The sequence below is a fragment of the Ambystoma mexicanum genome, chromosome 6q (assembly GCF_040938575.1).
Source record: "Ambystoma mexicanum isolate Mex_15411 chromosome 6q, UKY_AmexF1_1, whole genome shotgun sequence".
Lineage (NCBI taxonomy): Eukaryota > Metazoa > Chordata > Amphibia > Caudata > Ambystomatidae > Ambystoma > Ambystoma mexicanum.
The window spans coordinates 1,105,466,500-1,105,479,506 of record NC_090937.1 but is presented as its reverse complement, the minus strand read 5'-3'; the positions used below and the strand labels follow the sequence as shown (position 1 = coordinate 1,105,479,506).

At 45.5% G+C, this 13,007-nt stretch overlaps 1 protein-coding gene across 7 annotated transcripts in view; it reads left to right on the top strand.

Moving 5' to 3' along the window:
* Nucleotides 1–13,007, top strand: part of SPATA18 (spermatogenesis associated 18) — a 305,326-nt gene that overhangs the window by 164,994 nt on the left and 127,325 nt on the right. For all 7 annotated transcript variants that reach the window (XM_069631673.1, XM_069631675.1, XM_069631671.1 and 4 more), the window contains one exon: nt 9,374–9,532. In XM_069631673.1, the coding sequence (XP_069487774.1) occupies nt 9,374–9,532 (159 nt within the window). The remainder of the gene's footprint in view (nt 1–9,373; nt 9,533–13,007) is intronic.

Sequence of the window (13,007 nt, the reverse complement as noted above, 5' to 3'; positions counted from 1 at the left end):
TAGGATACTGAGACAGTCCCTCACTGCAGGGGTTGACAGGGAGTGCAGGTGGAGAGTGGAAGGGCCCAGGACCGAGATCGCAGACAGTGGACCAGTTGTAGCAGGGGAGAGGGAGAGAGAAAGCAGAAGCAAAGGTTTTGAGGTGCTTCCGTAAAAGTAGACGGTTCTCCCCAAGATAGTGCGCGGTACAAAACAATATGCCACATAGAACGAACAAGTACAACTTAACCCGTCTTTAAAGCTACTGTATAGTAATTAAATTGCGGTATAAACTCATCTAAAGAGTTACTTACATTATATTTGCATTTTCCATTGTGTCTGTGCGTAGGGCAGCCCCGAAATACCACTCCTTCTATGCCGACGTTATTTCTTCTAATGAACGAACATGAAATGGCTTTCGTTTCTGAAATTCTATTCATTATCGTTTCTTACGTGGTCCCGGCCTGTCAAGGTCAAAATACAATAGAACCTTATACTGAGTCGTGGGCCATTCTGGCACCCGAGAAAAAATCAAAGCAGCTGACCTTCACTTTGAACGAGCACACATTCCTAGTTAGATACATTCAGTGTAAGGCATTCTCACAGGACTTGAAATTTACACTCCATCTTTGCATTTTGTCTGCGTGCTTTGCAGCCCCACAGAACCATAAATACGGAGACATTCTATATTTTTTGAAAAATGATTTATATTACTGTTTGGTTTAATTTAATGCGCAAATGAACAAGGTTGGATAGATACACATATTCAATGGGCCTGCGACATGAGGAGACTCGAGAGAACAGACAATCAAATTACAATCATTTAAACCGTGATGTGTATTTCTCAATGAGTTCTTCTTTAGGTGGACATGGAACAGAGGCAATGTTGGGTGGCAATGCAGTTGTCCCCTGCACAGGTTCGTTCACAACTCCATTTATGTGCCTATCTAGGACGTCAACAATAAGTTTCTCAATAAACTCATATTGCATATCCTCAAACACTGGTTTGATCACCCATTGTTTACTTCTTTTAGTGAAGGCCTTATTGTAGCGAAGCGTCCCTAAAGTTCCGGTCGTCCTACTTTGTTGACGGCCAACATTATGGTTATGTGCCAAGACCGCTAAAAGAGTCCGATTTATCATGCCCTCCATGCCAAAATGCAATCGTTTTGGCCTGTACTTGAGGCACATATTGTGGAACACCTCCAAATCTCCTGTGTGGCAGAATTCCGTGAGTCCCCTCAAAGCTTTTGTTATAGTTTTATCAAATACAATCTTTTCAATGGCTTTGTGAGTGGGTGATGAAGGAATCAACCACTTCTTCTTCCGTGCCTCCTCTGTGGACAAATGGCCATGTTCACAATTGTAAAAATGTTGGTTCGTGTTCCATCGGTGAACGTTCGTACAGTGTGGCATTACTGACCGCCATTTTTCCAGTAGAATTTCCAACGACCCTCCACATGTTTTTGAGCTCCACCAAAGATGGTTGCTGATTGACTTGGACCACTGTGAAATACCTTGCAATTCTTTTTTTTTACCTGCAGCCGACAATTTTTTATTGATTGATTTTGCAAGATGCCAAACGTCAAATTGGTGATTTATATTTTTGTACTGTTCTCTCATTGTCTTGGCAATTGAAACGTGTCTGTCCGTGGCTATCAGGTCGATCACCATTCCCCGCGATTGTAGTTCTTGCAATGATGCTACAAAGCCAACTTTCTCCATGGCCACTGAGGATGTACTTTGTGACACCTGCACGACCACCGAACTCACAATTTTCTTACTTTCCATGTCCTGAAAGTGGTAGGTGCAGTACTTGGCTGAAAATCCTGGGCTGTCGCACTGTCCATCACCGGCTAGCCTGAACCGTTTGCCCGCGAATGTACTATCAATAGACATTTTTTCCATTCTCCAAGCTTCGCTAATGGCTGGAAATAGATAATCGGTTTGGTATTTGTAGAACTGAGTTTTCGCAATGAAATGGATTCCCACAAACTGAAAGAAAGACTCTAATTTTTTAAAACTTGAACCACTAAAAAGTGCAGCCGCTGCACAAAGTAGATTGCCTGCTGGCAGTTGTCCCAGCATAGGTTGTGCAGACCATGTGAAAGGATGATATTTTGTACAGGTGGCATGTATTTTAAGGTTAGTGCCTCGAATTGCACGAGTCACATTAATCAATGGCTCCCCACATACTTCCCCACCAACCGAATGCCCACATTTCATCCGAATAATAAGATCAATCAAACAACTATCGAATACAATGAATTTGGCCTCTTTCCTTATACTGTCACTCTGCATCCCAGCTGGTTCGGCCTGTAACGTTGAGGACATGTCACTCACATGAAAGGTAGAATCTCTGATATCGTCTTCCGCTATGTTCAGTGATATTGATGGTGTTTCATTGTCGTCCACTTCATTCTCTTCCATTGCAACATCTGTTCCTTCTCCGGCGATGGGTGAATAAAACAATTTCTTCAACTTTCTCGCGGTCTTAGTTTTTGCGGGTGTGGATTCTGTGAATTGATCTCCGACTGCATCCGAACTACCAGGAGGACATTCACTATCAATGGCTGGTGGTGGTATAGCTCCGTTGTCAATCACTTCATATTCTTCCCATTGGCACGATGCATCTCCAGTCTCAAGTCCCTGCCAAAAGGTTTGACAAGCAACATCTCTCGTTCGCTTCACTGTCTGTGTAGATCTAGTTCGTACACCCACTCGCAACTAGAGGACAGATTCGAAAAGGGATGTTCAGTTTAAACACACGTTACAGTATTGAACTATTAACAGTGAAAAACAACATAATATAGTGACCAGGACACTAACCTTCTTTTGCTTTCTTTTCTTTGAAACTTTCTTGCCTCGAACTTCAACATCAGGACGCTGTTGCTCCGACTCGTGTGTGCATGTCTCCACTTCCTCTTGCGCTGCAACGACTATGTTTTCCTGATAAGCACATCCATCACGCACTGACGCTCCATGGACTCCCTGAAACATAGAACTTTCATTAGTATGTATAATAATATCGAAAACACAAAATGTACTTGGGGACCAATACCCACGTACATCTCAATAGCAAAACACGAATGAACGCTTTGTGTAGAACATTCAAACGACAATTATTCACGCATTGTTGATCTAGTTAGATGGAACTGTCAAGATCCATACCTCGGGCTCCTCATAGACTTCCATTGATGATATTATTGAAGATGATGCTTCAGTGACTCCCTGAAACACAGTAATTGCATTAGTATGGTTTTCTATTTTGATAAAAAGAACAGAAAGTTTGTGCAGGCGTGAACGGCTCATCTAAATAGACCTGCACAAATGATCAGTTGTCTAAAATAAATAATGGATATCTAAATATGATTCGATTTGCTCGATCGTTGGAAGTGTCACCACCCAGAAATCTGCATCAACTACTAGGGGTGATGTTCTTGTAGAAGAAGCTCCGTCATCTCCCTGAAACATAGTACTTGCGTTAATAAAGAAGGAAGTATAGCGGATGTAATCACGTCATATGATTTCGCTTCATCGAACTGTCAGTATCCATACCTCGAAATGCATAAGAACATCAAGGGACGATGTAACTGCGGTGCACACTTCTGCAAGCTGTTGCGCCGACCCGTAACTGCACGCTCCCCCTTCTTCTTGGACTAATGCTCCATCGACTCCCTGAAACATAGGACTTTCATTAGTAATGAACACAATATTGAAAAAAGAAGACACATAGGAGGGCGACGACAGAAGGACATATCAAGGACTAAAAACGAAAGAAACAGTGTGTGTAACAATCACGTTACAAGAATGCAAGATCTGATGATCTCCATCGATGGAACTGTCCTGAAACGTACCTCGCGCATCTGAGTGACATCAACGGTAGTCGTCAATACGTTGGACTCCTCAGCATCTCCCTGAAAGACAGTACTTGAATTATTTTGGATAACAATAATTATAACTGAAAACAAAGACTAGAGGACGAGTACAAGGGTGTACCATTAGGTAAAATAATTACACGATAAATTAAAACTATTGATTTACATGCCTAAAACAAGTCAGTGGCAGAATAGCCAAGTAAGATTACCCGATAGGCGCTTGAAGTGGCTGATGACTGCAATAACGACACGGATGGAGAATCTTCCGCCTTCATATTGAGTGGATACATAAATGGGGAAATTATTGTTAGCTAATGCTACACACTACCGCAAGGCCGAGAGCTAAATCCGTAAACTTGACTCACCAGTGGAGGGATGTGGACGAATAGAGTGGGAATAGCGGTTGAGAGCAATTTTCGCCTCGCTCGCGGTGTTTTCTTCTTTATTAGCAATGATGTGGAGTACATGTCTAAGCTAAAGTGCCTGCTGCAGATGCGGTATCGATCACCCCTCTTGTCCGCAAAGACTTCTAGGACTCTACTTTCAAGCTCAGACGGTGGATATCCGCAATATCGGACCCATTCTCTTATCTGATCTATTGTCTTAGGGAAAACATGCATTATAGTACCTTCAGATTTATTATGGGTCTTCGAAGGGCAACCGCCAATGGAACAGGCAGGCATTGTGGAAAGTTCTGAAAAGTAAAGATCAACAATTCTCAATGAATACAATTTGTGTTAAAAAATTAAATGACACATAAAAGGTCCAATGCAAGGTTCGTTTTGGTTCTTGTAACTATACACGTTATTCACATGCGGATAAGTATTTGAATAACTTTAAAAAAATAGAAAAATAATTTGACTAAACTCAGAACATGTGACTAGTTCCTTGCATGTACTGTCTTGAACGAAAAGAAAACATGGATGCAATTTGATGACTACTAGCAAATAGATATAAATTAAAAAATTGGACGCAAAATGATTATGGTACATGGCCTTACCTTGACGAACAAACAGTTAGATGCAGGGATCAGAGTAGTTTCTTGTCGTAGAATAGGGAGCAGTTCACAGGTTGCAAACTGACGAGTTTGCTCGAAGTGGTCACGGAAGTTCACAGAGACGAAGAGCAGATAACCAGCACCTTCACGGGTTGACTAGCAAAGCGCAAAGAAGTTCTCATTCGAAATATGAAGTGGGTTATAAAGAATTCGAAACAGGGGTGTGTTTGTGAATGAATGACGTGTATATGTCGTGGCATTATCTGGAGGTAGACATGGGAACAACAACCCATGCTCTATAGACCACTTTGAAGTGTACATGGTCTTTGGCACCTCTTGGCCTTTATCGCTCCCTGACAGCTCCACTTGCCAGCACAAGTACCCCGGTGCGAACTGCCTTTTTTTAGGGCGGGGGGTGGATTGGGGCGGTGGTCGTGCAGACAAGACACAGGAAGACTCGTGAATGGAGACACACTTATGTGGATTGCAGGGGGCCGTCCAGCGTGAGGGGGGATGCTTGGCAGGAGACACGGGGTCTGGAGGTAGACATGGGAACAACAACCCATGCTCTATAGACCACTTTGAAGTGTACATGGTCTTTGGCACCTCTTGGCCTTTATCGCTCCCTGACAGCTCCACTTGCCAGCACAAGTACCCCGGTGCGAACTGCCTTTGATAGGGCGGGGGGTGGATTGGGGCGGTGGTCGTGCAGACAAGACTCGTTTGCCGCAGGGCCTCACCAAGGAGAGGCCATCTAACTGCATGTAAGAGGCAGGCTGAAGGATCTAGTACATGGAAGGCAGGGGGGTGAGTTTATAAATACCTCAGCCTCCCAGGAGAATATATGGGTGCAGTTCACCCTGGAGACCCTGGATGCCTAGGCAGTTAGTCAGCAGCAGGCTGGCCTGTGGTGGCAAGGCGGCACGGGCCAGAGGCGGTCATCTCTGTACCCGGTGCCCAAAAGGATGATTTATTATGATCAACCATATTGATTATTTACCTATAACCATGTTTTGTGTCAATAAAATCCAACGGCCTTCCTTTTATTGCCAACGCTTGAACAAAGTGGTGTGGTAAGTATTTTTGGGGGAGGAGGCAAGGCCGGGAGGCTTGATGCCAACCCGCAAAATAACATATGTATGTCTGCTGCATATGGGTTCAACGGTTATGTGGATTGAAGGTGGGCGGCCTGCGTGAGGGAGGATGCTGGCCGGAGACATGTGGTGTGACAAGACAAGGCACAGGAAGACTATTCAATGGAGACACACTAGATTCATTTAAAAAATCAAAACAACCATTGTTAAAATATATGTTGGGTTTTATTTTAGATCTTAATTTCAATTGAACATAAATAATAAACATTACACATTGTAAAGTTGCGGTTGCAGCACATCCATGGAAAATCCGCGGTATTGTCCACTGTCGCTGGGGAAATGTTGTCTAATGGCAAGTACCGCACAGGCAGGTATTACTCTCCGAACGCGGTGTCCGAGCCTCCCGTGAAGCCACCAAGTGAAGCAACGATAGGCCACCAGCCTGTACCACCTGTGAAAATGAAAGATGCAAACTGTATTAAAATGACAAAACTTTCTTATCACTGTCGATTCAGGTAAAAAATGTCATTCTGCTTTGAAAAAAATTCTATCTAGAAAATGCACAACATGGAACCAATTTACATGCATTCGAATGATGAGACGACCATGAAATAGTAGTGGCATCACTGACATCACAACCAGAGTATACTTACTCGTTACTCGGATTACGCGGACGAACAGTGCCGCAAAGTTCGTGCATAAGCACCATCATCATCCTCAACACTGTCCGTGAGAGGCAGGCTTCCCTGAACTCTGGCAGCTCGGTGATGCATTGCGGACTTGGCTCGCCTTCCGAAATGTAGGCCAAGCACCCGGAATTTTCACGGCAGCAGCAGTTCTCCTCCTCAGTTGGCATTAGCTCGCACCGATTGCACGTGCACCAGGTGGAGACGCCGTCCATGCGACATGGTCCAGGCTCTTCATCCGTTGACTGGTCCTCCCAACTGCCGTCCGAATCCCCATCGTTTTCGCGTGCTTGCCTTTCCAGTAGTTCTTCCTCGGTGTACTCGGGCTCGTACATATACGGCATTATTGTAGCCATTGTGTGGTAAAGAAAGTAAAATAATTTATAGCGGTGGTACTGGTATCTGTTCACACGGGCTACAATCAACGAAGGTAGCTGACCAGAGCACAGAAACGAGTCACAGAATACTCAAAGTAACACACAGAGAGTAATGGAATCGAAAATCTGCTGCTGTGTGTTGTGAAACGGTGTGTTTATACTTATTGAGGAAAGAGGCGTCCTGCCATTTCCATGGCGACAGTTCATTAGCTGAGGCGCAGCGATTGTTGACACGAAACGTGCTTTGGCGTTGGGAAATGGGCGGTACGCGTCTGCTGATGTCAGGCTCAGGGGCGGGGGATTTGATTTAGTGCCGCAAAAGCAGGTGAGCCAGGGCGATGCGGCAAGTGATAGGATTATCAGAAAATGGCGGCTGATTTCGAGTGCGTTAATGGACGAAAAGTCGGGTAAGGTCCATAGGAAAGTTTTCTACGATCGACCGAGTTATGCTTAAAAACACATGGCCGAACCGTAGGGACAATAAAAAAAAAGTCCCGGAACTATCCTTTAAGAAAGTAAACAGGGATCTGAGAGCCCTTCTTCACTTAGTAGGCAGCGCCAGCACAAGAATAGTCAACACGTTGGCGACGTTTGAGGACTGAACCAACACTTTCGAGGTGGGATTTAACCCATGAACAGGGCAACTAGCAAATTGTAAATCAGATAGACAGTCAATGTCACACCTATTAGCCCTGATTGAAAAAGGCAAAGTTATCGCCGAAACACATGTCTCAGAATGGGCTCACCAAATGTACTCTAACTTTAAAAAAATAACTTGTGTTGACTATTCTTGTGCTGGCGCTGCCTACTAAGTGAAGAAGGGCTCTCAGATCCCTGTTTACTTTCGTGTATGGAATGTAGTTGAATAAGGTGAATGTACTGAGCTCCCGTACAAAATAAGCCGGACTTTAAAGTGTAAAAATGTATACCACACATTGGCTTCATTCATAATTTAACTTCCTCTACCTAGTTTTTAAATCTCTTTATGAGCTAGCTCCCCCTTACCTTTCCTCTCTCCTTTCCTTCTACTCTCCTTCTCGCTCACTTAGATCCGCTGATCTCTTCTTACTCACTGTACCTCCATCCCCTTGTGCTTCCTCTCATTTCCGTTCCTTTCAGCTCCTAGCCCCCCATCACTGGAACTCTTTACCTCCCTCCATCCGTTCCATTTCCTCTTACCCCTCTTTCCGTGCCTCCTTGAAATCTTTCCTTCTTCACCCACCGCCCTTCTCCTATTATCTCCCTCCTTTATCTCTACCCTCCTTCCTACTTCCCCTCTTCTTCCCTTTCTTTCTCATCCCTCCTTCCCTCCTCCTGTTATCTCTTCTTCCCCCGCTCTGACCTCGATTTCTACTTCCCTTTCTTCTTCCTCTTATCTATTCCTCCTTTAGAACTGGTCAATTGATCTACATACTGTTCTGGATGGTGTGTTTCATGTCTTTGTAACTTTATGCTTCTTGTTTACAATGTATTCTTGTTGTTGTATTGTAAAAGCGCTTTGGCATAAAGCGCTATATAAACCTAATAAATACAAATAAATACAAATTACGAGCCTGGCAGTTATAGTAGATCAGGCATTATTTGCCAGATACTGCCTGTTATTCTGCCCTCTATAGTACAGGTTTGGAGGACAATACCCCTGGAATGCCACCAGAGGTATTATGAGTTCGATTTTCAAAGTTAAAATATGTCAATTTTTAGCTCCAGTCAAGAGGTGGAGGTAATCATTGTAATATTGCCCCAGTAGCGGCTTCAATACAGTGAAAACACCTTTTTAATGGGGACAGTGCAAGGGGGTGCAACGGTGGGTATCTCTGATGACCTCCATCTCACCACCTTTACCATGTAATACATAAATGGGTCAGATTTTACCTTTATATGCCCTAATAAATATAGTAGTGGTTCCAACAAGTATTCTACATGATCCAAATTCACTGTCTATATGAGGGTGGATATTGATACATTTTGTTTTGTTTTGTTAAGTCTAGCAATGGGTATTACTGGACTGCTACTGGTGAAATTCCATCAATACCACTAGTCTGTTTCCACAGTATCAGCAGTAAAGTTGGAATTGGAGAGAAAGATTTTCAGGAACACTGCTGGTGGTAGTGGTTGTCACTGCCAGTGGTACTCGAGACAGGAAAATCTGTCCAGCTCATATTGAAGCCCTGGATTTCTTATGTTTCAGCACAAGTTGAAATTGATCACAAAAACAACAGTGTGTGATTGATGCTGGCCTTTTGTAGGATTGGGTGAAGTCTACATGGAAGAGTGCAATAAATGGTTTTCCTTGGACTTCAATGACTAAATGTATTAATTGCATCAAGCTTTGGAAATTCAAATGTTCTTTTATTGTGTATAGGAATCTTTCCATGCTGCAAAGACCGCATTCAGGCAGTTCAAACTGCGTGTCAGGAAGTCTCTCTCGCCTACTCACAGTGGACCGGAGTCTCTGGAGGATGTGGTCATTGATTACATTGTTCGCAACCTCGATTTATATGATGTTCAGGCCAGTGTCAGTGTAAGTATTTCACTTTAAGGAATGTGTTCAAATGTACTTTTCACTTATGTATATAGTTTGATTGCACAATCAGTTGTTCCCCTTTGGCTATTTCTATACTTACGGTCCTGAAGAAATCTATGTATGCAAATCTGTTTTTTCATCACGTACCAATGGATTTCCCCACCATCACATATCTTGTTAATTTTTAGTGCTTGCTTATGCTGCCTTTTAGAATGGATTGTGTCCTCCAACGTATTCCACATCTTTATCTATCATGTAATGTCCACAACTGTGGTTCTTTGGAAAAGTTTTCAGCAGAGGGCGTCCGGCATCGATGGCTTCGGGTCGATGTCCCTCGAAGGCCTCCGTCGAGGGTGACGTCACCGGATTTTATAAATAGGATGCACAGCGCCCGTAGCCTCAGTTCAGTTTTTTCCGCAAGCGTGTTTGCTTCGAGAACTCGGCACGCCTCGTGTTATCTTCTTCGAAGAAAATGTCTTCATTGTCTGCCTCTCTGACTCCGGGGTCTGGGTTTAAGACATGCCGGGACTGTAAGTCCAAAATGTCGATTACGGACCAGCACTGCATCTGCTTGTGGTGTCTGGGCGAAAGTCATGATACCGACGACTGCTCGAAGTGCCAGTTGTTGACTGCCAAGGCCTTGTGGAAGCGCAAGGTGAAGTTACAGGTAGGTCGGGTTTCTAAACCCTGTAAATCCCAAAAAACTACGGGTATTTCCACCGACGATTCGAGGGGTGACTCCTTGTTGCACGGAATCCCATGGATCTCGATCCTGGAGTGGGTCCCACCACTCGTTGTCCTCGTCTCGGCACTCCCAGAACGGCGTCACCGGTCACCTTCCCCGTCCTTGTCGGATAATGGCTCCGTGAGGAAAGTGACCTGTCCCACTAAATCCTCGACTCCTGAGGAATGGGAGGCATTCAGGGAGCAAATTCTGGGGATTTTTCAATCCCAGGGCACAGTTCCCTCCATGCCTTCGGTAGAAGCCGGCAGGGAACGGTCTCGGTCCGATGCTTGCGTGCCTTCGGGCCCGGCACTCGGCGCGATAAACATCTGGAACCGTTGAGGTCCCATTCAGACGTGCCGAATTCAGGTCTCGGTCTTCGTCTCCAGCGAAACCGCAGAAGCCTGGAAACGGCTTGAGGTCGACGTCGGCACCGTGTCCGTCGAGTGCGGCTGTCAGAGCTTTGCCTTCGATCCAGCACTCGGAGCCTTTGGTGCCTTTGTCGATGCCAAAGCCATGGCGCCCTCGACGCCTTCGGGCAATTTGGCCGGAATTTGCCAGTGGAGGCCCCGGGTACTGTGGATCCTCAGAGAAAAGCTTTATCCAAGACTGTGAGGCCTGTTGTGGACTCCAGGGCCGCTCCTGTCACTAGGAAGGAGAGGAGTTCTTTCATTCTCTGCATGATATTTATGATGATGAGGAGAGGTCAGATATGGAGTTAGAGCCCGTGGAAACTCATGAGGCTCCTGACATGGTCTTTTCTGAAGACATTCAGTTGGAGGAGTTGCGTCAGTCGTTGCATGATGCCAGTGGTCTTCACACATCTCCTGGGGTGGAGTTTGGTAGGCCAGTGCCTGGGGCTCATACTGAATCCTCCTTAAGGAGGTTGATGTCTAGAGTTACAGAGTATCTCGGGTGGTCCGGTCCTCCGGTTGCATTCGATCAGGATAACCTGACTGATATTTTGGATCAGGGTCCGTCCACTGACCTAGTGTTGCATTTTCATTTGTAATTACAAAAAAGGGTGGCAGCTACTTATCAGACCCCGGAGTCTCTTCCTGCGGTCAACAAGTCGTTAACTAAGAAATACTGCCCATCCAGTAGCGACCCCAGCTACCTTTGCCACTCACCCCAGTCCAGAGAGTTTGGTGGTTCAGGCAGCTACAGCCCCCTCAAGGCAGGCAGCGTACCCTACCTTCCCTCCTGATAGGGATGACAAGAGCTTCCATGGTTGGGCACGCAAGGTATTTTCTGCTGGGAGTATGGCACTGAAGTCGGCCAACTCCACCTGTGTCTTGGCAAGATTTGCACACACTGTGTGGAATTGTGTCTCTAGCGACTGAGCATATTCCCGAGGGGGAAGAAAGGGATGGGTTCCTTGCTCTTGTGCAGGATGGCAAGGAAGCCATGTGTGAATCCCTTCAGTCTGGGTTGGACACGGCTGATAGTGTTAGCCGGTCCCTGGCTGCAAGCACTGTGATACGTAGGTTTGCGTGGTTCCGGAAGTCGGGTTTTGCTCTGCATGTGCAAGCCCGTCTTCTGAACATGCCCTTTGATGGCTCTCATTTGTTTGGCAGCAAGGCTGACGAGAGCCTTGAGAGGTTTCAGACCTCCAAAGCCGCTGCTAAATCTTTGGGCGCAGCTGTGCGTCAACCTCCACATTTTCGTCCTAGGGGACAACTGTGGAGAGGGTTTCCTTTCGTTACTACTCCTCTTTTGGTAGAACGAGAGGAGCCTCTAATCAAAAGGGTTACCATAAAGGTACCCGTCGTGGGCGGGGAACTAGAGGTGCCAAAGCCGCTCAGGCAGCTGCCTCTTTGCCTTCAGGCGCAGCCACAGCCGCTCCAAAACAGCTATGAGTTCATGTTCCACTGTTCGCCGGTTGGGGGCAGACTGTCTCAGTATCTCGAAGAATGGCGAGTTATTACTTCGGATGCGTGGGTTCTGGATACAATAGATAAAGAGAGAAAAGGATCCAACAATAGGAATCCTCCCGCCCCTTGCACATTGTCAACAATCCACCAGAAAGGTGGTAATTAGTTATAGGTAGAGGTAAACAAATACAGGTTAAATAGTATTCAATAGGCACTATTCCATAAATCAAAATAGAGCAAAATAATTCCAGAGACTGTGTATTCAATAAAATACACGAAACATTTTTAATCACAGACTGTGATCATAGGCAAACATGTAATTCATAAGTCCAAGATATAAGGTACTGTGGCTTTACGCGTTTCGAGGTTCTTCCCTCTTCTTTAGAAGCCAGGCTTCAACTTGTTGGTGGGCAGGGAGCAGAGCCGCTTAAAAATGGTCAGGATATCATGTTTGCTAGGGTCGCTAGTGCTGCGGGTCTCTATAACTTTTCCAGGATCTAGTTGCGCTGCCGGGACCCGATTATTGGAAGCTCTGCAACTTCCAATGGGGCGCAGGCAACTGGATACAATAGCCCACGGCTACTGCCTTCCCTTCCTAAAGTGGCCTCACGACAATCCACCGGGGAATCTCTCTTTGAAGCTTCCGGATCCGCTCCTTGTGCAGGAAATCTTGACCCTGCAGAAGAAAGGCGCTATAGAACTGGTGCCTGTGGCGGAGAGGAACAAGGGATGGTATTCCCGATATTCTTTGATTCCAAAGAAAGACTGGGGACTGAGACCCATCTTGGACTTGCGTTGGTTGAACAAGTTCCCCGGGAAGGACAAGTTCAAGATGGTCACTCTTTCTCAGGTCCTCCAGGCCCTTCGACCTCAG